This window comes from Carassius gibelio, chromosome A13 (assembly GCF_023724105.1).
Source record: "Carassius gibelio isolate Cgi1373 ecotype wild population from Czech Republic chromosome A13, carGib1.2-hapl.c, whole genome shotgun sequence".
Classification (NCBI taxonomy): Eukaryota; Metazoa; Chordata; class Actinopteri; order Cypriniformes; family Cyprinidae; genus Carassius; species Carassius gibelio.
In genome coordinates this window covers 7,205,176-7,227,621 of record NC_068383.1, presented here as the reverse complement: position 1 = coordinate 7,227,621, position 22,446 = coordinate 7,205,176, and the positions used below count along the sequence as shown (strand labels likewise).

General features: G+C 35.8%; 1 protein-coding gene across 1 annotated transcript in view; it reads right to left on the bottom strand.

Annotated features, from left to right (window-relative positions):
- LOC128025995 (protein eyes shut homolog) overlaps positions 1-22,446 on the bottom strand; it is a 171,545-nt gene that overhangs the window by 125,207 nt on the left and 23,892 nt on the right. The window contains exons 12-17 of the mRNA XM_052612653.1: positions 9,674-9,907; positions 9,450-9,572; positions 8,980-9,093; positions 5,922-6,035; positions 5,551-5,664; positions 3,334-3,531 (exon numbers count right to left, since the gene is read on the bottom strand). Of these exons, the coding sequence (XP_052468613.1) occupies positions 3,334-3,531; positions 5,551-5,664; positions 5,922-6,035; positions 8,980-9,093; positions 9,450-9,572; positions 9,674-9,907 (897 nt within the window). The remainder of the gene's footprint in view (positions 1-3,333; positions 3,532-5,550; positions 5,665-5,921; positions 6,036-8,979; positions 9,094-9,449; positions 9,573-9,673; positions 9,908-22,446) is intronic.

The following is a 22,446-nucleotide window of genomic DNA, read 5'->3' as shown; positions in this document are numbered from 1 at the left end:
AAAAAAATAAAAATAATAACTTGCATAGAACCAATACTTTGCTTTTAGATTTTCAGATTTTAAGACATGGGAACTTGACATTTTAAGCACTTAAGACATTTAAAGACACTTAAGACGTTCAATCTGTGGATACATTTTTCACACTCTATATTTCCCTCCACAGCCACAGAAGTCAAAAGTCATATTTCATCATATTTTCTCTTTTGTCTGTAAACCATTGTTCCTAAGCTTATCAGTAAAAGAGATTTTCTCTGCTTGTGCAATTCCGTGGTCGTTTATATTCTCTCCAGCTGCTGGAAACACAGCGTGTCCAATTAAATGTAAAATGTGTGTTTGTACAGCCATCTCTTTTACAAATGCTACAAGAGTGTCGCTGTCCATGGTCTTCACGCTGCATCTGACTTCTGAAACCTAATGACCCATTCCACAAGCCTTTAATCATTAACGCCGCTGAGGAGAAATGCATCCCATACCCTTCTGCTGCAAAACAGCAGCCTGTGACAGAGGTAATTGTGGGTCCTTACAGCTGCGAAATTTATTACAAGGCCTGCACTGAGTCTCAGGATTCTTCATTATCCCTTAGATTGACCACATAATCTATGCTGCCACTCTGTCTTTGTTCATGTACCCATGATTACTCTCATTAAATGCTCAGAGTCCAGAGTGGCTCCCGTATTACTCACACCAGCTTCTCAAAAGATACACCTTGCCCTCTTACTCTCTCCCCACACAAAACACAGCAGATTGCACACCTCATATATTGCAGACAGGCCCTAAGGGACAGCATGTGCTGGGCTGTTTTTGCTGGTGCAGTTTGGGAGAAAGTAAACAAGTAAACTTTGTCTGGCGGAGATTGTAGGGACTGGAGATGTTGGTAGACAATACAAAGTGGCTGCTGGTTTGAATCCAAGTGGTGGACGAGGAATACTTGGTTGCCTGGTTACAAAATTGTCCTTCATCTCTCTCACCATTTTACCTCAGAGCATAGTGCTTAAAAGCAGGTTGCTCGGGGAGCGCAATTAGTGAACTACATGTCGGATAAAAAGCATCTGCTAAATGGTAAGAAATTAGAAGGTACATGAATAGTTTAAGTTAGCAAAGCACAATATAGCATACGGTAATATTGAATTACAGCACAATTCAGTGTACCACAGCATGTTAATATGCATATCAAAACTGTGAAGTAAATTTCATGCATTAAAGTTACACTTAGTAGTTATTTCCTCATGTGATAAACAATTCATCATTAAGACATTTTATCTTTGAACCTTTGCTTCTTGCCAAATTACCAGTCTGTAATCCATAATAATGCTTCCTCCAGTGAAAAACTCCATCTTCTGCTGTTTAAAACTGTTTTTACTTGTAAATGGTACTTGAACTGCACATATTTCTCTCCTGCGTCAGATGAGATGACTTTTTCTCTGGAAAGTTAAACACGCCTTAATGATGGATTTTTTTCTTACAAACACACAGCTTTTCGTTTCTCAAGATTTTAACCGATGGACTGGAGTTGTGTGGATTACTTTGGATTATTGGGATGCTTTTTTTCTTCAGCTGTTTGGACTCACTCTGACGTCGCCCATTCACTGCAGAAGATCTACTGGTGAGAAGGTGATGTAATGTTAAATTTCTCCACTTTTTTTTTGGATGAAGGAACAAACTCATCTACATCTGTGGATGGCCAGATGGTGCGTACATTTTCAGCAAATTTTCATTTTTGGGTGAACTAAAAGTTTCAAACAAAGACATTTTGAAAAATATCTTTAAAATGATGTACACTCAGAAGAAAATTAAGTCTTTAGCTACATAAGTATATGAACAAATACTTAATATATGTCGAAAACAGAAATGCAAGCATTTACTGCATTCAAAAGTTAGTGTTGTAAGATTAGTGGTCTACTGCCTGGGGATTCTGTTTCATGATGCTCTTATATTCGTCATCTGTTGAATCACCACACTGCTTGAAACTATCTTTAACAGATTAATTTGACTTTAGTCCCTATAATTTCCCTTTTTGATTCCAAGTGCCCCCATTGCCATCAATATTCAGAAATTACTTTCAAAAGACATTTTCAAACTTTTTTTTCTATTTATTTACAGAAGCTATGTTAAAATGAAATAAAATAAGTACTTAAACTGAAATTCCACAATTCCACAATATTTTTCTTTAGGGACTTTTTATTTCCGATTAATTTAGATGATTCTTATAGTTCTTATAGCAATTTCCATCCTATAAAATATTTTGGAGGTTGAAATTTATACCCTATAAAATATTTTAGAGGTTAAAAAATAACTAGTGAAAAAAATCATTATGAAACTGTTATTAAGTTCTGTGACTTTTTCCAGACCTACAAATCACACATTTAAAATCCCTCCTATAACCCAATTTTCCAAGACTGTGAGAACCCTGGTTATTAAACTCAAAAGATTGTTGTTGAGGGAACAAATTAAAATAAATAAATAAATAATAATAATAAAACAAAATTAAATAAAAATCAGTTACAATGAGAGCATAGATCTTCTATTTTAGAGGTTTTACATTACTCCAAATTTTTAAACAAACTTTAAAATCTTACGAGTTATCAAAGACAAGGTTTGTCGTCTTCTTGGTGTCACTGCAATGACATCCACCATTATGCTATCTGGAATTAAATCTTTATCATCATAAAATACTGCCAACTGGAAAACATATATTTTTTTTTACCCATTTTAAAGGCCCTTTGATATATACTGGATGTTTTAAATATGAAGGTGTAAGTGTTATTTGCAATAATAAAGACTGTTTTCAAACAGGTTTCCTAAACACGTTGCCTGTCTGCCATTGGTTGGAGGGTTGTATGCAATAACTGATCATTTAGCCTACAAATACAACGGCATCAAGTGTGTTACAGGTTCCAATTTTAAAATACTTAATTGCAAATGTCTATTTAGTGCTTTGCAATCTGTAATCCTTAACTGATAAAATACATTTGATCTACAGCTTTTGAAATGATTTATAAAGAAGAGGCAAAAAAAATAAAAATGCTTATTGGATTGCTGAGGGAGAACAACCCCATGCCTTGGACTTTGATTGTATTAACTCTGTCATTTATCATCCATTATTCAAATTACAAAGCAGCATTTATGGCTTACAGATCCTCTCTCACAGCTGGAGCATGACCTGGTCATACTGAAACGAGTAACTTTTATCTCATAAAACTGCTTACAAAACTAAGTCACAGCTAACACTGTCAAAGGGGTAAACCAACAGTGCCTTAGAGTATCAGTGTGCTAATGAGACTGAAAGGAAATGTTTTAAGTTTGGGGTTCAAGGCTGAGAACTACAGTATTTACCATCGTAACAGAAGCCGTGTAGACAGGGGTTGGAGCTGCACTCATCTATGTTGATCTCACAGCGGGGCCCCATGAAACCCTGGCGACATCGGCACCGGAAACCCAGAGGGAAGAGGATGGGATCAGCCTCCTCCACACACTCTGCCCCATTATCACACGGATTAACGGCCTCACAGGGCAGCAACTCACAGTTAATCCCTGAAATTCCAGATACAGAATGAAAAATACAATTCCATCTGCAACAAAAACAACAACAGAAAATGTTTTGAAAAATTCATATAACTAATCACTTAAAATCCCTCTATTGCTACATTTAAGTCAAATGCAGCCTTGTCATTTCTGAAAGGGGTCCCACACATTTTGACCACTGAATTTCCATGACTTTTCCAAGACAGAGGGACAAAAAAAATCCTTTTTTTGTCACCTAATTAGTTGCAATTTATTATTTTGATGTACCACCATACATAAAAAATCAAATTAATTCAAATTAAACCACTTTGTGGATTAAATTTATTTTTCAGTGAATTTAAACAATCACTATAATGACTTGACTCTTCCAGTAACTCACAAGGATTACTTCACAATGATTTTAATTAATTAATTTTTTCATTAAAGTTTAGCAATAGCTTTAATAACGTGCAATTTCTCACGCAATAATTTTTTCAGGCCTTAATAAATCTGCAAACATTTTTGAAAGGTTTATCTTTAAGTAAATGTAAATTAATTAAATTGCATATTTTATCTATCTTATTAATTGTAACTGTTTTTAGATTAGTAATGTTGATCTCACACAAATTTTCCTGCCTTTTTTCACAAATGAAGCTGATATTTATATTATTTTCTGATAATCTTGCTGAAAAAAAAAAGTTTTGACTAGTTTGGGTCATCTTATTAATTCCAACCTGTTATAGGTGAGCAATCATGATCTGTTACCAAAATGAGTCAACACACCTTATAATTGTAATTTAAACTAGTGAAGTTTTTTTTTTTTTTTTTTTTTTTTTTTTTACAAGAAAAGAAAATGGATTAGACATAAATATACATGGATCAAAGACGGTACAAGAACTCATAGCATACTTACACATTAGAGACAGATACATGAGAACAATTTCAATGAAAATTAATGACATGCCTTTGAATCGTCTAATTACACTCGTGGTATTGTTGTGAAGAGAAGCATTAGTACTGTATATGAATAAGTTAACATGAGCAAAGATACAGTAATGCTGAACAGATGCGTAGTTCATTGTTAATTAATGTTAACCAATGCATTAACTAACGTTAACTAATACAACCTTATTGTAAAGTGTTACCAGATCATTTAGTAAAGGATAGCTATGTAAATAGATTAATGTTCCCAGCATCCCTCTATAGACACACTATGCTTGTGTTTCAGAGCAGTGAAGCCGCATGTGCCCTTTTCCCTCAATTTCAAACCAGAATAACCGATATCATCATTATCCTTGACAACCTCATTTGCGCGTCTAATGGAAGTGTGATCCACGATCTCTGTTTCAGTATAAGCAGCGATGACTGAGCTGCTTGATCGATTTTAGATGAGATGCATTCTGTGTCCGGAATTGACCAGCTGAGCATCAAATGCACAAAATGCACAAAATACAGACGTGTAAAACGGGTATATTCAGACAGCACAAATTTCCACAGTTTCCTGATCTGAATAACATAGTCAAAGATCACAGTACTCTAGGGGGAATGCGTCCTGACATTTAGGTCTGATTCGATCAACCTCTAAACTGAACCAGCATACCGTAATGTGTGTGTATAAATGCAGGGCTTACTACAATACATTATCCTCACCAAAATGTTCAACAGTTATCCTTAGATTGTTGTAGATGAAAACTATGCATTGCACCTTTAACCATTTCTGACATAAAAAATTCAATCAAAAGGTAGAGTATAAAGCAGCTTGATGAAACCACATTTTGTTGAGAGTCCAGCATATCAGAATTCTATTTTGTATTTTTATTTTATACTTTAAATTTTTTAGAATATTTTATTTTAAATATAATTGAGACTATATTTTACTGGACATCATACATTTTAAATTCATTTTGATTTCAAATTATTGTATGAACAATGAAGATGTCTTGTGGCAATACTGACTGCATGTGTTCAGACAGGTGAGAGGAATGCTCTCTAAAGTTAATTAACTTTGCTTTTCTTCACCCTTCACCCCAGTCCCTCAGTCTTCATTACCTTTAAATGGAGCCGTGCATCGGCAGTAGTAATTACCCTGTTGGTCAATGCAGGTGCCTCCATTGTTACAGGGATATGAGAGACACTCATCAATGTCCAGCGAGCACTCAGGACCTTTAAAGCACAATATAAAGCAGAAACATCAGAAATCTGAAATACTTTAAAAGAAGCCTGTGTCTCTCAGAAAATATCTGATAGACAGTTTTTCCACAAAAGACAAAAATATGACATTCATAATTAAGACATTTAAGATTTGGGGACTATGTATAGTGTTAAGATGTGAGTCATATTTTTGTGCTGGGCCCCATAAGAGCAATAGAAAAGCAATGGAGAGATAATCAATGCAATAATGTTATAAACATTATACACACCAGAGAAACCTGATGGGCAAATGCATTCATAGCCATCTGAGAGGTCCAAACACGTGCCATTGTTCATGCATGGTGATGACAGACATTCATCTATGTTTATGTCACATAAACTGCCTGAGAAGCAAGAGAAAAAGAGAAAGGCACACAAAAGACGAAAATAAGATTGAGAGATGTCGTAGAAATTCCCATGCCATCCAATTATAAGCTGAAGTTTTCACAGCACAAAGAATCTAGAATAAAAGTAAAAACAAATCTAAAATCCCCCTTTAAGCCTTCGAGCAATACACCTCCTTGTTTGAAATGAAAGTAGATGAATTTAAATTCCATTGGGCAGGAGGTTCCTAAAATATACTGAGAGCTTGAGTTGACTCATACCTCCAAATGAGCCTATTTCCTGTCCAATTTGCATAAACATGAAAGAATTAAGTGGAAATTACTCTCGAAATAGAAATTTAATGTGGCTGGATAAGAACTAAAAGTGCCTCTCTGTTTTAAAGGGTTGTTTGTAAACTAAACATGACACATTAAATGAGCATATCACTTAACGGTGAAGTGTGTATTGTTTTTTTTTTTTTTCAAATTTAAATTCTTCCATCTCAGGTTAAAGTGCTGAGACAACTACAAATAGGCCATTCACAGGTGAAGTCATCTGTGGCAATTTAAAATCATTGCTGTTTGTTTGAATGGGTGGTCAACTTCTGGCTCAAACTATGGACCCTTCTCATACACTGTGATGACATGTTTCCACAGTTATAAACATAAATCTGTGCTTTTTTTTTTTTTTTTTACATTCTTCATATATATATATATATATATATATATATATATATATATATATATATATATATATATATATATATATATATATATATATATATTCGGAACAATTCCATTTAGTATTTCTAGTAGCATGGAAATTACACACTTCACCATAAAGTTCCCTATCTGTTGGTCACTACGAGTTATGTTGTGATGACATTAGGGGTCTTACTTGGGAGCCCCAATCACCTCTAAGCAAAAAGGCCATTGAGAATTGGCAAGTGCATTTTGCATGCCAAGCAAAGAATAAGTTGCCGGCATGCATCCATTCATTCCAATTTTTTCTTTGAAGCTGAGTGGGTGTATGTCTACACTTCACAAAGCCATTCACCTCACGAACAAGCTCTTCAGTGTCGGCAAGAAGGTGCATTCAGCTGTGTCCCCCCCTCTGCAATGTGATTGCCCAGGGCGCTACAGCATTAAAAGGGCAGTTTCCCTAAAATAGCAAATTGCGGATGGTCTGTATCTTTTTCAAGATGCTGTCCATGTCATCTTGGCTGTGGTCATTTCCTGTCCCCTGATGATGGCCAAGACCACTGTGTGTCATGTCCGGGTATAGAACACGCTGAAGACGCGTTAGTGGATGTTTCATGTCTGCAATGTGAGCGCATGACCATGGCATCGCTGTGATCACGTCTCTACTTTCTCCTGGGAGATCTGAGGATTAATTACATGTTTTTCAAGTTTAATTTATTTATATAGCACCAGTTACAACAGCAATAGCTGACCAATGTGCTTTACAGCATCAAGTAAATTAAACAGTAGCGTTACAAGCTCTTGGTGCATAAAGAAGTTCTCTAAAGTTGTTATAAGAGTTATAAAGTTATAAGAGTTAAGCATCAACGGCGTCTACCTAAAATGGCTCATTCTAACATGCCCCCATGTCTACGTCACAATGTGGGAAGATTTGCATAACGACACCCAAATGTTCATGCAAAGAAAGAAGGCATAACTTTTATTCTTGCTGTTGCCGCCGCCACCATGTTATGGAGAAGCTGTGTGCTTTGTTGTGACAGCGAAACTATTTTGTTTGGCCTTCCAAAAGAGGGCACAACTAGAAATCAATGGTTAAGTTGTATTTACAGCACTGTTACAGAACAGTTCAAACCAAATATTCAGATGTGTGCAGTGCATTATACGGAGGACAATGACTGTTTCATAAAAGAGTGGTCAACAATGCCAATGCAATGTTTCTATAAAGTGGGCCAATTCCAACTTTGGAAGGACAGTCTGGCGCTTCTAACTCAGTCTGTAAGTATGTTTCCATATTTAAAGAATGTGACACTGATGATTTAAAGTTTTGAGAACTGTAGAGTAGCGCTTGTCGTTGGTCGTTTCTCCATTTATCAATGCAGACATGATTTTATGTTTATGCAGCACGATACGAAACAACATGTTAAAAGACAGTACAAATATATAATTATAATCAATATTTATGTACCCACTGGATGCTACAAATACCTTGTTTGTAATGGGATTTATTGGTTTTGTCTAAACTGACAGTAACTTCCCCTCAGACATTCATTCATATAAATTCCTACCCCTAGTTGAATTACGATTTCTTTAGCATCTCAGCCGATTTGAATCGTCAATATTTTAAATGATTTTCAACCGGCTCTCAGTTAATCATTACATCCCTACATCACACGCTGGAGGAATTTGGCCAGTCACAACACTCTGGATTGCTGGCCAATCAGCATACACACGCTTTTCGGAATGATGAGCTTTGCAAAAATCGACACATTTCAGAAAGGAGGGGCATAGAGAAGCAACATCATATGACCCTTTTAAACACTGTAAATGTGATTGGGGCTCCCAAATAAGACACGACATGACATAACGTCTCCATTCCGTCTATCTGGCAATGACGGTTACATGCGTAACAGAGACGTTCCACGAATAAGACAAATCTATTTTTACTTGATACTACTACTATTACTATTTGACTACTATTGTAACCTTGAAAAAAAGAACAATATTAATCATAAACAAATAAATAAAAAAATAATTAAAACAACACCACATTTACATTTATCAGACGCTTTTATTCAAAGCAACTTACAGTGCATTCAGGCTATTCTTTTTATTAATTTCTTTTTTTTTTTTACCAGTATGTGTGTTCCCTGGGAACTGAACCCATGACCTTACGCGCTGCTAATGTAATGCTGTATTTAACTTTGTTGTCTTTGTCACCCAAATTCAGACTGTGAAACTGCAATAACAGGAAAGAATTATGTACCTGTGGTCCCGGAAGGGCAGAGACAGCTGAAGGAGTTAAGCTCATCTGAGCAAGAAGCTCCATTCTGACATGGTAGACTAAGACACTCATTTACTTCAATCTCACAGTTATGACCTTAAGAAGATGGGGAAAGGTTCATTTCATTAAGGATTTACTTTCAAATAAAGGGGCCATGATGGCCCTTCAAATAAAATAAACCCGAGCTAATGATGAGGTGCTATGGAAGAAGAAGAAGAAGAAAAAAACAATCCTGTCTACTTGGTCGAATGGATGGCAGGAAATGTGATGGTAGGGTAATGCGGTTTAAAAAATTTTTTCCTGATAAGCAGACGGTCAACAAATGTCTTACAATACAGAAGCATATTTGAGGCCACAGACCTTTTAAACATTGCTTAACAGTGGGGAATTGAATGTTAGAAAACTGGGCAAGGGAAGAAATTGCTCTAGAAAATTGCTTGCAGTGGACTTACCGACAAACCCAGGTGCACAGAAACAGTCATGGGCATTGATACCATCTTTACAGATACTGAGTGCACCACAAGGCTTATTGAGACAGTCATCAATGTTTTCCTCACAGAATCGTCCTTGTAACCCTGAGCAGAGATAAAAAATGGGGTGAGGGTTAAATGGATGCTTTAGTGAAGGTGAGAACAGGGGGATCGGGAGGAGACAGACCATACAAAAACATTCTCACCAGGCAAACATTCACACACGAAACCCTGCAGGAGATCGACACACTTTGATCCGTGATGACACAATCCTTCAATGCAGTGACTGATAGAAGTTTCACAAAATAGGCCAGTATAGCCGTGGTGACACGTGCACTTGAAACCGCCCGGCTGCTCTTCGCACATGGAAGTGCCCTTCGCATCACATGGGTTGGAAGTGCAGCCTGCCACCAGCATGGAGCAGTCATGTCCTGTGAATCCTGTGTGAAATGGTATGAAAGAGCTGATTGCAGTGGAATGGCTCAATGGGGACACTTTACCATTAGTTATTCACCTGCCATGCCTCAGATGACACTGTTGCCAAACGCTAGTACTCCATATATTAACATTAAGTAGTGATATAAACAGACACAAATATTATGCCACTCAAATGTCGTGCAATTCATAAATCAAAGGGAACTTAAAACTACTCAAAACTGGATATTTTGGATTCATTTTGTATTTCTTGCACCTTGACTCTTCAAAGATGAACGGATACATCATGCCAATAAACCTACTGAAGTAAACCTAATAAAACTTAAGCCAACCTCACCAGTTAAAACGATTTACACAAAAATCGAAATCTGTGCTATAGGAACCGTATTTCAACTGGTGGCCATTTGAAATAGGTCTGTCCTCTCAGAGAATATAGCATGCGCCGGTGTATAGGCCTTATCCAGAGATGTGCAATCAGTGTCAGCTGTGGAACAGTTCTTATCTTGGAGAGGCAGCAGATAAAAAGCACAACTACTCGAGTGATGCAGAGGTCACAACCCAAGAACACGTCCTGTCATCAATGCTCCAATCAAGTGGCATGTAATTGACATTGCTAATCTGAGACGGCCAACAACTGAAGAGTAAACAACATCTTCAATTGGAAGCGTTTACTTTTTTTGTATTAGTCTTTTTAAGTCCTATTATTCTCTTATTTTTTTCCACTCTTTCTGCAATGCTTTGACGTTGTGTATTTCATATAAATAAAGCAACAATAATTTTGGAAAAAAATTCCTGACAAATAATAATAATAACAACAATAAAGTAATAATAAAAAAAAATAGACAAACAGATGTTTAATTTGTTCTTTATTTCACACTCCACACTGCATTTCCCATTTGTGAAATTCACAAATAATATGGGTATGACTATTCCCCAACATCATTAAAAATGTATGTTGAACATTTTTCTCAACATCAATATTTTACATTAAAAAAACATTTATTTTACATATAACAATTTCTTATCTCTTATTCTACATTGCTGCTCACATAAAGAGAAGTGTGAAAGTGAAGTGTGAAATAAATTTCACAAATGAATGCACACATGCTCCTCGCAGTCCTTTTAATTAATGGCATTAAAACTGCATGTATAATAAATGTCAAAAATAGGACACTATACCCGCTGCATAATACCCATATCATTTTAATTACACTCAATTTATTATTTGTACTTTTACTATCTTTTTCATTTAAATTATCCAGTAATTATGGAATTTAATGACTCTAATATCAGCTCATAGAAACATGTTTAATATAAATGTAAACTTTTTTATTTTTTCATTAATCTAGAGCTACAACTGTAACAAATTAGTAATCATACATCGTCTACTGCTTTCAAAGGGGACAAATGGGGGCGCTAATATTGATACAGCTGTGAAGAACTGAGAAGGCCTGTGGATCTTTCAGTATAATCAATGGGACATCTGAAGTGCCAACATTCCTCTTTCAGAGCATGTTGCAGAGACATTGATGTCTCTGTAATGTCATTGTACACGATGCACATAGAACACTGAAAGAGGGACTGCTATGCTAGCACTCTTTAGAGTTGAATCTATGCTCGTCTCCATGTTGAAAGCCTCGGGTATTCTCCTGTGTGTTAACTTGTACAGTGCAACCCTGAACAATACAGCTGCAAAAAATACAACCCTGAAAACAATCTTGCCCGTCCACAGACTTTAAGCAGAACGGAGTTCAATCCAAGTATTGATCAAAATGCAGTTTCTGGAGAATATACTGTATGATGCCTAGTCCCAGAAGATTTTTTAATATCTCATAATGGTGATGGCTTTGCCAATGCGACAATTGGCCCTTTTAATTGAAAGGTGTGAGTTAATTTTCGACAGCTGCTATGCTAATTGTTGTGATTTCTCCCATTCTTTCCTTATTCTGCCTATTATTATCGAAAAAGACCTTAGACAACACGCTTTTCATGGTAGAGAAGTTACTAAAGCTCAACAGGTCATGATTACTATAAAACACAAACATTATTTCCCTGCATGCTGCTGGACACAACTTGTTAATTCTCTTGCGCTCCAATATTTGCATTTCAAATAATTCCATTAATGATGTGACTCAACACTGAGTTAACAAATTTCCTCTAGGAGATGGGCTTATTTTTAGATCTTTGATGTTTTGCTTTTTGTGCTCTAACAAGCCACATACAGTATTGATTAGTGTGGCTCGCTGTGACATAATAGAAAAATCAGAATAAATCAAAACATTCTTTACAGCAGCTACTTAGCAATGAATCCCTAAGGGCACATGCATGCATAACCCCCTGATAGATCAGTGCAAGTAAAATTAATGGTGCAGAAAGCAGAACCACTGTGAATTTGCTTCACTTCACAGTAGGTGCCCTCAAAACTTACATTTGAATAACACAAAGTAAATATATCAGCCTTCTGTAAACCACACACCCTGCTGGTGCGCTACATGAGCAGAAGTAGATACGAACCCTTTTTAATTAAAACGTTTAGCTATTCCAGACCTTTTCCTTGTTGACAAATGCAGCCATCGAACTGAAAAGCTCAATGGCTTTTAACACGGTCATAAAATGAGGACAGCCACATTTATGCACTGTTCTGGTTAACTGGAGGTGTTATTACAAAAAAAAAGAAATGTCCGGGATTAACAGCGGTTCAGCCATAGAGTGGTAAAACACACCAAACAAGCATGATCTCTGAATACTGAAGCATGTAAGAGTGCAAAAAATGCATTCAACATTCAACACTAAGCTACTGGAAGCAAAGTCAGCACGCAGAAAACTTCATGAGATGGGTTTCAACAGCTGTGGAGCTACAAACCAGCTCATGTGTGGGCTGCAGAAGTGTGAAGCTCACCATTACTGGACTCCTGAGCAGTTAAAATCCATTCTCTGGAGTGATGGATCACTCATCACCATCTGCCAGCCTAAAGGATGAGTTTGGATTTGCCAGGAGAACTTTACCCGCACTAAAGCACAGTACCAGCTGTACAATTTGGAGAAGGAGAAATAATACTTTTTCATTGTTAAGGCAATTCCCTTAAGCCTTACATAGAGAAATATATATATAAAAATGTGATAAATACTACATGTTCTATGCTTTCTGGTTGCTTTTTGAGATAGATGTTCCCCCTGGTGCAAAAACAGAGGCTCATTTAGAATTTTTTCGTTGGATGCCCTGACCTCAACCCCATGAAGCAAATTTGGATGCAACTGCATTCCTTCAACATTAGTGCCAAACATCAGAAATGCTTGCAGCTAAATGGAGGCAAAACTGAAACATGCTGGCTCTGTACCAAAACCTACTGAGCAGCCTCACTGTCTTCACTGGAAGTCACATTGAAAGCAGCATCATAATCAGAGTGGAACATCTTAAAAGTGTAAAAGAACATCTTGGGACAGCTGTGGCCTAATGGTTAGAGACTTGCACTAGTTACCCGAAGGTTGATGATTCGAGTCTCGGTGCTGACAGGAGTAGGTGGGAGGGAGTGAATGAACAGCGCTCTCTTCCACCCTAAATACCCATGGCTGAAGTGCCCTTGAGCAAGGCACTGAACCCCCAGTTTCTCCCTGGGTGCCGGATATATAGCTACCCACTGCTCCGGGTGTGTGTTCACTGCTTACTGCTGTGTGTGTGCACTTAGATTGGTTAAATGAAGAGCACCAATTCTGAGTATGGGTTACCATACTTGACAAATGTCATGACTTTCATTTTGAGTGATTTTTACATCACATGGAAAATGTCCCAGTTACCTGACATGTGTCACTGAATTGGGAAACCTGGGACATCACACATCTCTATGAAAGCCTGCAAAAAAAAAAAAAAAAAGCTTTATGAGATTGGCTCTTAATGTTTTTAGCCAATCAGAAAAAATATTATTCTACATTAAGGGTTACTGAATGACAGTGTGTGGTTTGCAAAATGGCGAAATGACTAATATTACTTAAAGTACCTTTAACTAATTTTAAATAATATTCAAAGGAGGCAGTTATTCTGCACATACAGTAGCGTATATTTAAAAAGGTAGAAAAGCGAAATGAAGTGAAGTGGAGAAAATTGCAGGACTCCGATTTTCTGATATTTTATGCGAACATAAATACTTTCCAGCGCATGTTCCTTCAACATTGTTTTTCTCAGTGTTAGCATGTTCCCATACTTATAGCCTGATTGTCAAATAAGAACAATCAAAAATGTATTTGTTTGTTTGTTTATTTATTTATGCATTACACATTCAAATATCAGGTGAAATTGTGCATATGCATTACATCAGGCACTATTCCTAATCAATATTTCTTCTTTCCTTTTTTTTTTTTGTGAAAATCTTCCTAGGACAATTTCCTTAAAACTATTACCTAGATTGGTTAAAGGCAGAACTGTATCCAAGCTCATTGTTTGAAATGACTAAACACACCTTATTCCGCACATAGCATATATTTAAAAGGTAGAAAAGCTAAATGGGGTGAAGTGGAGAAAAGTACAGGACTCAAAATTTCTGACATTTTATGCCACCATAAATGCTTTCCAGAGCATGGTCACGCTACAAAATGACATCATTAGCTCTGTCGCAGGCTAAGGCTGCAGGAGGCCCGTGACTAATGCTGGGCCATCAGCACCATCGGTGTGGGCAAATTCTCATCATTCCTCAAACTGACCATGGAACCAATTTCTACCTCTCCCCATGTCATAAAACCTGACAATTATTCTGACTTCATTAATAATGCATAGCAGTCCTTGCCTGCAATCAAGGTTTAATCAGCAGTGTGTCTCACAGGTAGGGCATTGACTGAGCCAAGAAATTATCGGCAAATTATAAGGATTTATTTCCCCCCTCAACTTAATGATATAAATGACTTGGGGTAATTTAGTTGGTTTAACAAGCAGGACAACGTAATCAAACCTGAGACTCTGCTTGCATATGTAGCTGCTGCCATGGTAACATTGCAATCAGAGTTATTGAATTTATTTCAATCTGGCAGCAAAACAAAACAAAAAACATAGCTAATGAAATAAATAAATAAATAAATAAATAAATAAATAAATGATAGATAATTTAACTTACATTTGAATTACTGAATCTAAATGGATTAGCACAGGTTTGCACAAATGCTTCCAGGTGGTGATGTGTGTAATTTCTTCCAGTGTAAATATATTTTCTATCCTATTTTAATGCGCTTGATGTTTAAGGATGATTGTAAACACTGTGGCGTTATCAAAACATTGCTCACTCGACCATTCACATCCAGCCTGTCATAGCAACGTCCTGAGTGTGGGGTTGGACTTTCTCCTTGTCTGACCAGTGAAAGGCAGGTAGAGTGTTTCCGGAAACCTGTTTGAAAACAGTCATTATTTTGCTGTTCTGCTTGGTGAATCTAGAGGTACAGAAATCTCACATTTCACCTTTAAAATGCATTAACTTATTTAAATCAGTAGAGTTGAAAACTGTACTAGACTACTGAAAAAGTAAGTTTCATCCTCATAACTCATTTTAAAATCACAAATGAGATTATTTGCAAGTAGTCGCCAATTTGTTTCAATTTTCAAGAGGCAACTCTAGTATCTCCACATGGATTCAACTAACAATAAATCAAGCAATGTTTAGATCACACTAAAGCACCCTTTACAATAATTTGACTGGCAGAGGGCTTCATTCAGTCTGTGTTGCGTGACAAGAGAAATGACTCATTGTGCAAATGAAATGTTTAATCTTTGTCACTTCAACAGTACTTTTAATGCACCACAACTGGATCTGCACAATAATATTACCTACATGTAAAAGGGGGCTAGATTTAATTAAATTTACAGACCAGAAACAGCTCTGCATCTCATCTAAGCATAAAAAAAGATAGAAATACATTGCATTGGACATCATATTACGCGCCACCTGTACATATTCTGCTCTCCACACAGTTATGTTCAAGCAGAATCTGATTTATATCTCTTTTGATTTATCTCACAGAGATGGCTGCCAAAGCTTGCACAGCAGAACAGAGTCATTACTACAGTCCCCTTGGTTAGTTTAATCCCACAGGCAATTAGGATTTGTAGGACTTTGTTTTTCACTCAAAAGAAGCTTTACAGGGTTGTTATTGATTCTGAAAGCTCTGCGGGCAGACACGGACTCAACCCACTGGATCATTTAATCATGTTAAATAAGAGGCAGTCATTGCCTCTCTGATTTATTGCATTATGCAAGACAGTGACAAAACCAGACACAGCCCAGATAAAAGCGAAATCATCTGCACATTGACACACATGCACTGGACTACACAAACAAATGCAAACAATGGCCGAATAAATCTAAAATCGAGCTCACGGTGACTCTTATCAGGATAATTGTGCTAATCATTAGATTAGGCTATCTTTTCACAGTCTGTATTTTTGTCCATCCATATTTTTGTCTCAAAAATGGTATGGTCAATTTGGGGTACTGAATGTGTCATAAAATAGCAAAGGTTTAACACATGAATATAAATGACATCATTCATTCATTCATTTTTTCATGGAGTAAATAAACCAAAAACTCTACCGGTCAAACGTTTGGGGTCATCCTATTCAGAAAGGATGCATTAAATAAATCAAAAGTGATATCTAACTGCTAGCAAATGAAACAGCATTAAACCAAATCCAATAAATTTGGTACCTAGCACAATCACAGTGGTGTGCTCTGCCTCAGAATCCCATAACAACCATGCAAGTCAGACAGAGAGTTCTCATGGTTAAAAACCTTCCTGTATCTTCTTTAACCATGAGGAAATGTGATCCCATTAGAGCTCTGCAGGAGACCCAGCGTGTTATACAGGAAGGACTTTGTCATTTCCACCTAGTCTTGACAGAGCAACCTAACAAAGCAGTCACCACAGCTCTGGAGGCAATACCAGGGATTACTGAACAGTCAGAGGGACCCTTCATTTTTGTCAGTTTGTTTTAGATAACAGGTGTATACATTTTGCAAGAAGGTTCACCTTCAGGATTACACTTTTAAATATTTGCGGGGTGATGGTTTCTCTGGAAAGCCATCTGATTTACTGTATAGGGAAAGGAAGATACAACTGATTCAAGATGCTCCATCAAAGTCCTTTTATGACAAAACAGTCCATTTGCCAGCTGTTTTGGTGATGTCCATGGGTAGCTATTTTCTATGCAGGCAAACAGCTCCTACTATATACACTTGAAAGTCTATAATACTGTTTGTCAAAGATTACATTTCAGTCATACATTTAAAATCAGCAATAAAATATGCAATTATACTATCTTAAAGGCTCACAACTAGGGTACTAAAACTAAATAAAATTATTTTTGTGAATTGGAACAAAGCTTAAATTAGATTAATATACACCAAAATTATTAATTGAAAATAAATAAAACTAAAAATGAATTAAAACTAAAATCAAAAATAAAAATAAATTAATTAATAAATTAATAAAAGAAATGTAATTAATTAATGAATACATTTAAACCTAAAAATAAATAATAAAAAATAATTAAAATGTAAAAAAAAAAATGAAACAAAAAATAAAAGCTATTTAAAATTTAACAAAAACTACAATAGAACATCAATATGTAAACAACCTTAAGCTGATAAATTATGAAGCCAGTAAGCTCAATCTAATATCAAATCACACCACTTATCTTGAAGAGAGCTTAAAATGAACCTATCATGCAAGGTTACATAATTTAAAATGATGTAAATTCTGCAAACATCATGGATTTATGCCTTCCGCTAAAACATCATTATGGCAAGAAACATCTATGAAATGTCTATATCTCAGTTGTCCTTGAGTGTGTATGAGATTCTCATTTGCATATGACATCACTGGCAATCTCTCATTTAGACATGTCAAGAATAAATGGAGGTAGACTAATGAAGATGTGCTTATTGATATAGTGGCATTAAATGTTGTAAAATCAACAGTCACAAATGAAATTCTCACTTGCCGTGTAGAATAATGATGCGAGGTAGCTCAGCTCTTTAATCTCTGGCACTTGTAGAAAACACCACTGTGCAGACAGCTCAGACAGTCAAGAGAGATATTGTCTTTGAAAATTTGCCATTAATATAAATGAGGCTGAAATATTCTTAAAACGTCTTCTAATAATTTAGCAAATGACATGCATGAGAAAATTTATACCAGGAATGCAGCATACAGAGTGCAATAGTGAAGGTTTACTGTTTTTAGTACCTCGGTACTGGAAGAATTTTACCCCATTTATTTTCTCCATAAGCATTTTAAAAATTCATGAAGAGTTTTAAGCCTTCGACAAACCAGCTTTGAGATTATTTAATCATTACATAATTTTTCAGATTTGTTTACTTATGGCTTTAAACATGTTAAGTACACTGTCTTGTTTGCTATCTTTGATATTATTAAGTACAGTCAGTATAGAAAATAATCACTCCCCTTTAAAATAATTACATTTTGTTACTTTGCAGCCTCAAATGAAGACTGACACAGTATTTGTTTTATCCAGCACTTACTCAGTGCAACTTATAACATCTAAGTGAAAGATATAACAGATAAGATATATATATATATATATATATATATATATATATATATATATATATATATATATATATATATATATATATATATATATATATATATATATATATATATATATATATATATATATTTAAATCAGAATCATAGAGTTGAAAAAAGGATCCTACCCTCCTAAAAATGATTTGTACATTCTTGGAGGTTGGCACACAACAAAAACGTGCATTACCGCCACCAACTGGTATGGAGTATGGATCTGAATGACTACAACTTATTTTATTTCAAACAAAATAAAACTAAACTGAATCAACAAAACAATACAAAATCAACAAAACAAAAATAAAATGTACTCAAATTAATTCATCCAGCAACCAAGATTAAACCAAGATCAGCTATGCTAATTTTGATTAGCTCATCATGAAAAGAGCTTTCCTGAAGCATTTAAGGCCTTGGTAGTGCAACTCAAGCAAACAATCAACAATGGGTGGCAAGGCACTGTCAAAAGATCTCCGGGATAAAGTTGTGGACAGGCACAAGATGGATACAAAAACATTTCAAAGGCTTCACCAATGCTTAGAAGGACAGTTATTAAGAAGTGTAAGGTATGGTACAACACAGACCCTCCCTGGATCAGGACATCGCTCAAAACTGAATAAAAGAGCCAAGAAGGAAATACAGTTCTGCAAAGAACAGTGGGCAAATATTGCAAAATCTGGATGTGCAAAGTTAGTAGAGACATCTCCCAACAGACTAAAGGCTGTAATTAAAGCAAAAGGTGGTTCAACAATATAGTGACACCAGGGGGTGATCCTTTTTTCAACTACGTGCTTCTGTATTTTTATTTTTATCTTCTGACATGTTGGTGTTATATCTTTCACTTGGATGTTATAAGTTGCACTGTACAGCTGGATAAAACAAAAACTGTGTCCATCTCATTTCCGTCTGTAAAGCATTAAAATCGGATTATTTTAAAGGGAGTGATTCTTTTCTTTATCCACTGGGTATCAGATGTACATCTTGGTACCTTATCTCTCCTTAAAGGGTGCATATTAGTACCCAGAGGTAAAATTAAACATTATTATTTTATTTTTTCCTTGAAATTCCTGACTTGTCACTTCTACAAAATGCAAATGTGTGTTGAAAGGTTTGTTACCACAAAGTGCTTTTTTGAAAAATAAATCTGGAACCCAACTATTGTGCTCTATTCACACTGCGTATGTAATTTAAATGTATCAGGTACAAAAACAGCTAGACAGTGTGTCCAAAGAATTCCATCTCTCACATATGCACAAAAAAAAAGAAAAAGAAAAAAAAGTGCAGACAGATTGCTAAAATGCCTCCTGTGTGAACAGCCCCTAATCTACCTCAGACAGACTGACAAACTCTATTGCAAAATGACTTGCTGTCAACTGAAAGCCAATGATGTTCAATGATATAAAAAAAGAAATGATATACAGAGTTCTAAACCAACATTTTGTAATGTCTATTCAATGCTTTTACTCATCTACCACAATGAATGGAATGTTTAAAATAATCTTAAAAAAGGGATTTTTCAACAAATTTGCAATGAATATACAGTATAATGCAATATATTTTTGACTGAACTTTTATTTAGCAAGGATGCATTAAATTGATTATTATTTTTTCTTTTTTTTCTTTTTTTACAAATTTCTATTTTAAATAAATGCGGTCCTTTAGAATTTTCTATTCAAAGAATCACTTTTTTTTTTTTTTTTTACAATTAATCCACAAAAATTGATAAGAAGAAATGTTCTTGTGTACCAAATCAGCATATTACAACAATTTCTGAAGGATCGTGAGACACTGAAGACTAGAGTAATCACAGAAAAACATTACATTTAAAATATTAAAATGATTATTTTAAATTGTATTAATATTTCAAAATATTACTGTTATTTCTATAAAAACTTTTCAGACCCCAAACTCTCAAATAGTAGTGTAATATAATACTAAGAAAAGAACAGAATTGAATAGAATGACACGTTATTCTTCTGAACATCTAAACTGACCTTCCTCACATACGTAGGTGATGTTCTTTTCTATTCTCTGCTTCCCCACATTTCAGTGTGTTCCTGGCTTGGTTGTAGTTCACCAAGGTCCACATCCCCTGAGCAAACCTTCCCTCAGAAGCCTTAATTCAGTACAGATTAAGAGTATCAGAAATGCATTTCACTTTATTCCACAGATATCACAGATGATATTTTCCAAAATATCACACTTTCCCGTTTTAGGCACCGCTTCGACATATTTCTTAAAGCTGGTTAGCAGAGCTGTTAAACGGCACATTTCCAGAGTACGTTAATGGCTTTGATATGTTTTGTGTGCAGAGGATGCCCTTTCTGACTCAGATTTATGAAGCCATCGATTCCTCTGGCAGACTACCTGCTGGCTTGTATGCTAATAGACTGAATCTGCACATAAAGCCCTGTTGTGCTGATCTATATCACATTTGTCTGCTGGTGCAGATACACTGTCCACATGCAGCTGATAGACGAGCATGTCAATAACCTTTGTTATAAATAAAACACAACTACATGCAATAACTAATATTTGATCAATGCCTGCTGGAAACGAGGCCAACTGATGCGTGGTGCCAATAATTAAACAATTTACAGTCTTAATGACCTCCCTTGGCATTGAGTGTCAAAATCTCAAATTCAGCTTCAACACATTGGCCATCTTATTATGTTTTTTTTGCATCCAATCTTTATAAAAGGGGAGGAAATCAGAGTCTAAACACACAGTGAGGGTCTGACAGAAACACCCCAGGTAAAATGTGCCCTTTGGTTTCTCCTACTCGAATCCTAACTCATGACTCATCTGAAGTGAAGTTGGATTACATCAGAAAAGACAAGCACTATCACAGGTACAAGATTCACTGTCAGTGTTGTGAAAATCATTCTAAATCCTGAGCGTGCAAATGCATGAATCAACCTAAAAATCTCTTCAACTGCCACATGTTTGGAAAAGAGTCATTAATGGACAGCCAGCACTTCTGCCAAACCACGTAAGCGGTATTTAACAACCAATTGTGCATGCAATTCGCCAAGAAGTTAATGTAGCATGAAGGAATGTCACACATATAGTGCTGCCTTTTCCAAATGGGATTTCTGACACATTCCGGGGCTGTGAGCTATTCTCACTCCCACAAAGCATCCATGCACTGTGACACACTCAAAAAAATGCCTCTTTACTTATTTTTTTTTTTCCGAAAAGCCTTCCTCAGTGGTGTCCAAACTACAGCCCATAGGTCATTCACAGCCCACCACCTGGGGGAAAAAAAGCTTTAAAATAGAACAGAATTTAGAATTTAGCTATTGAAAAATGATGTTCTGACCACTAGGTGTACAACCAAATCTCACAATGAATCTCCTCTAATAAGTGTCTTCTCTTTGAAACCTCAAGATTGCAGTAACCACCACCTGATAACTAAAATAAATGTTAAAACCCCTAAAAATCCACTGAAGGCCCAAATAAAAAGAACAACATGCAAGTACTGATATACTGTGCCTCATTAGCGTTTCGATCCAAAAAGCTAAATAAGAAAAGAACAACCCACACTTCATTCATGCCTGTGCTGCTGCACACTCAGAAGATATACAAGTTTATCGACCACACTTTGCTGGAATATCCTCTCTCACAAATACTGCTGGTAAGTTTAAGCATGAATTGGTAGGTTTCAATGAAAAATAATTTTTGTAGAAGTTAATGTTTTTTTTTTTTTAAATAGCTACATTCACTATGGACCTGAAATTCCTTGGTATTTAACTCCAACATAGGATGGAACCCGTTTTAGTGACTTGGAATGCAGATTGCAAAATAATTCAGTATATAGTCTAAAAGCAATTCACCAATTCATCAAACTAGTATTCTGAAACACCCACATTTTAAGCCACATTGGATGACAAAGCCCATTAAAATATATTTACATGCACAGCTCCGTACACGTACAAGTCTGCTGAAGGATTATAAGAACAAG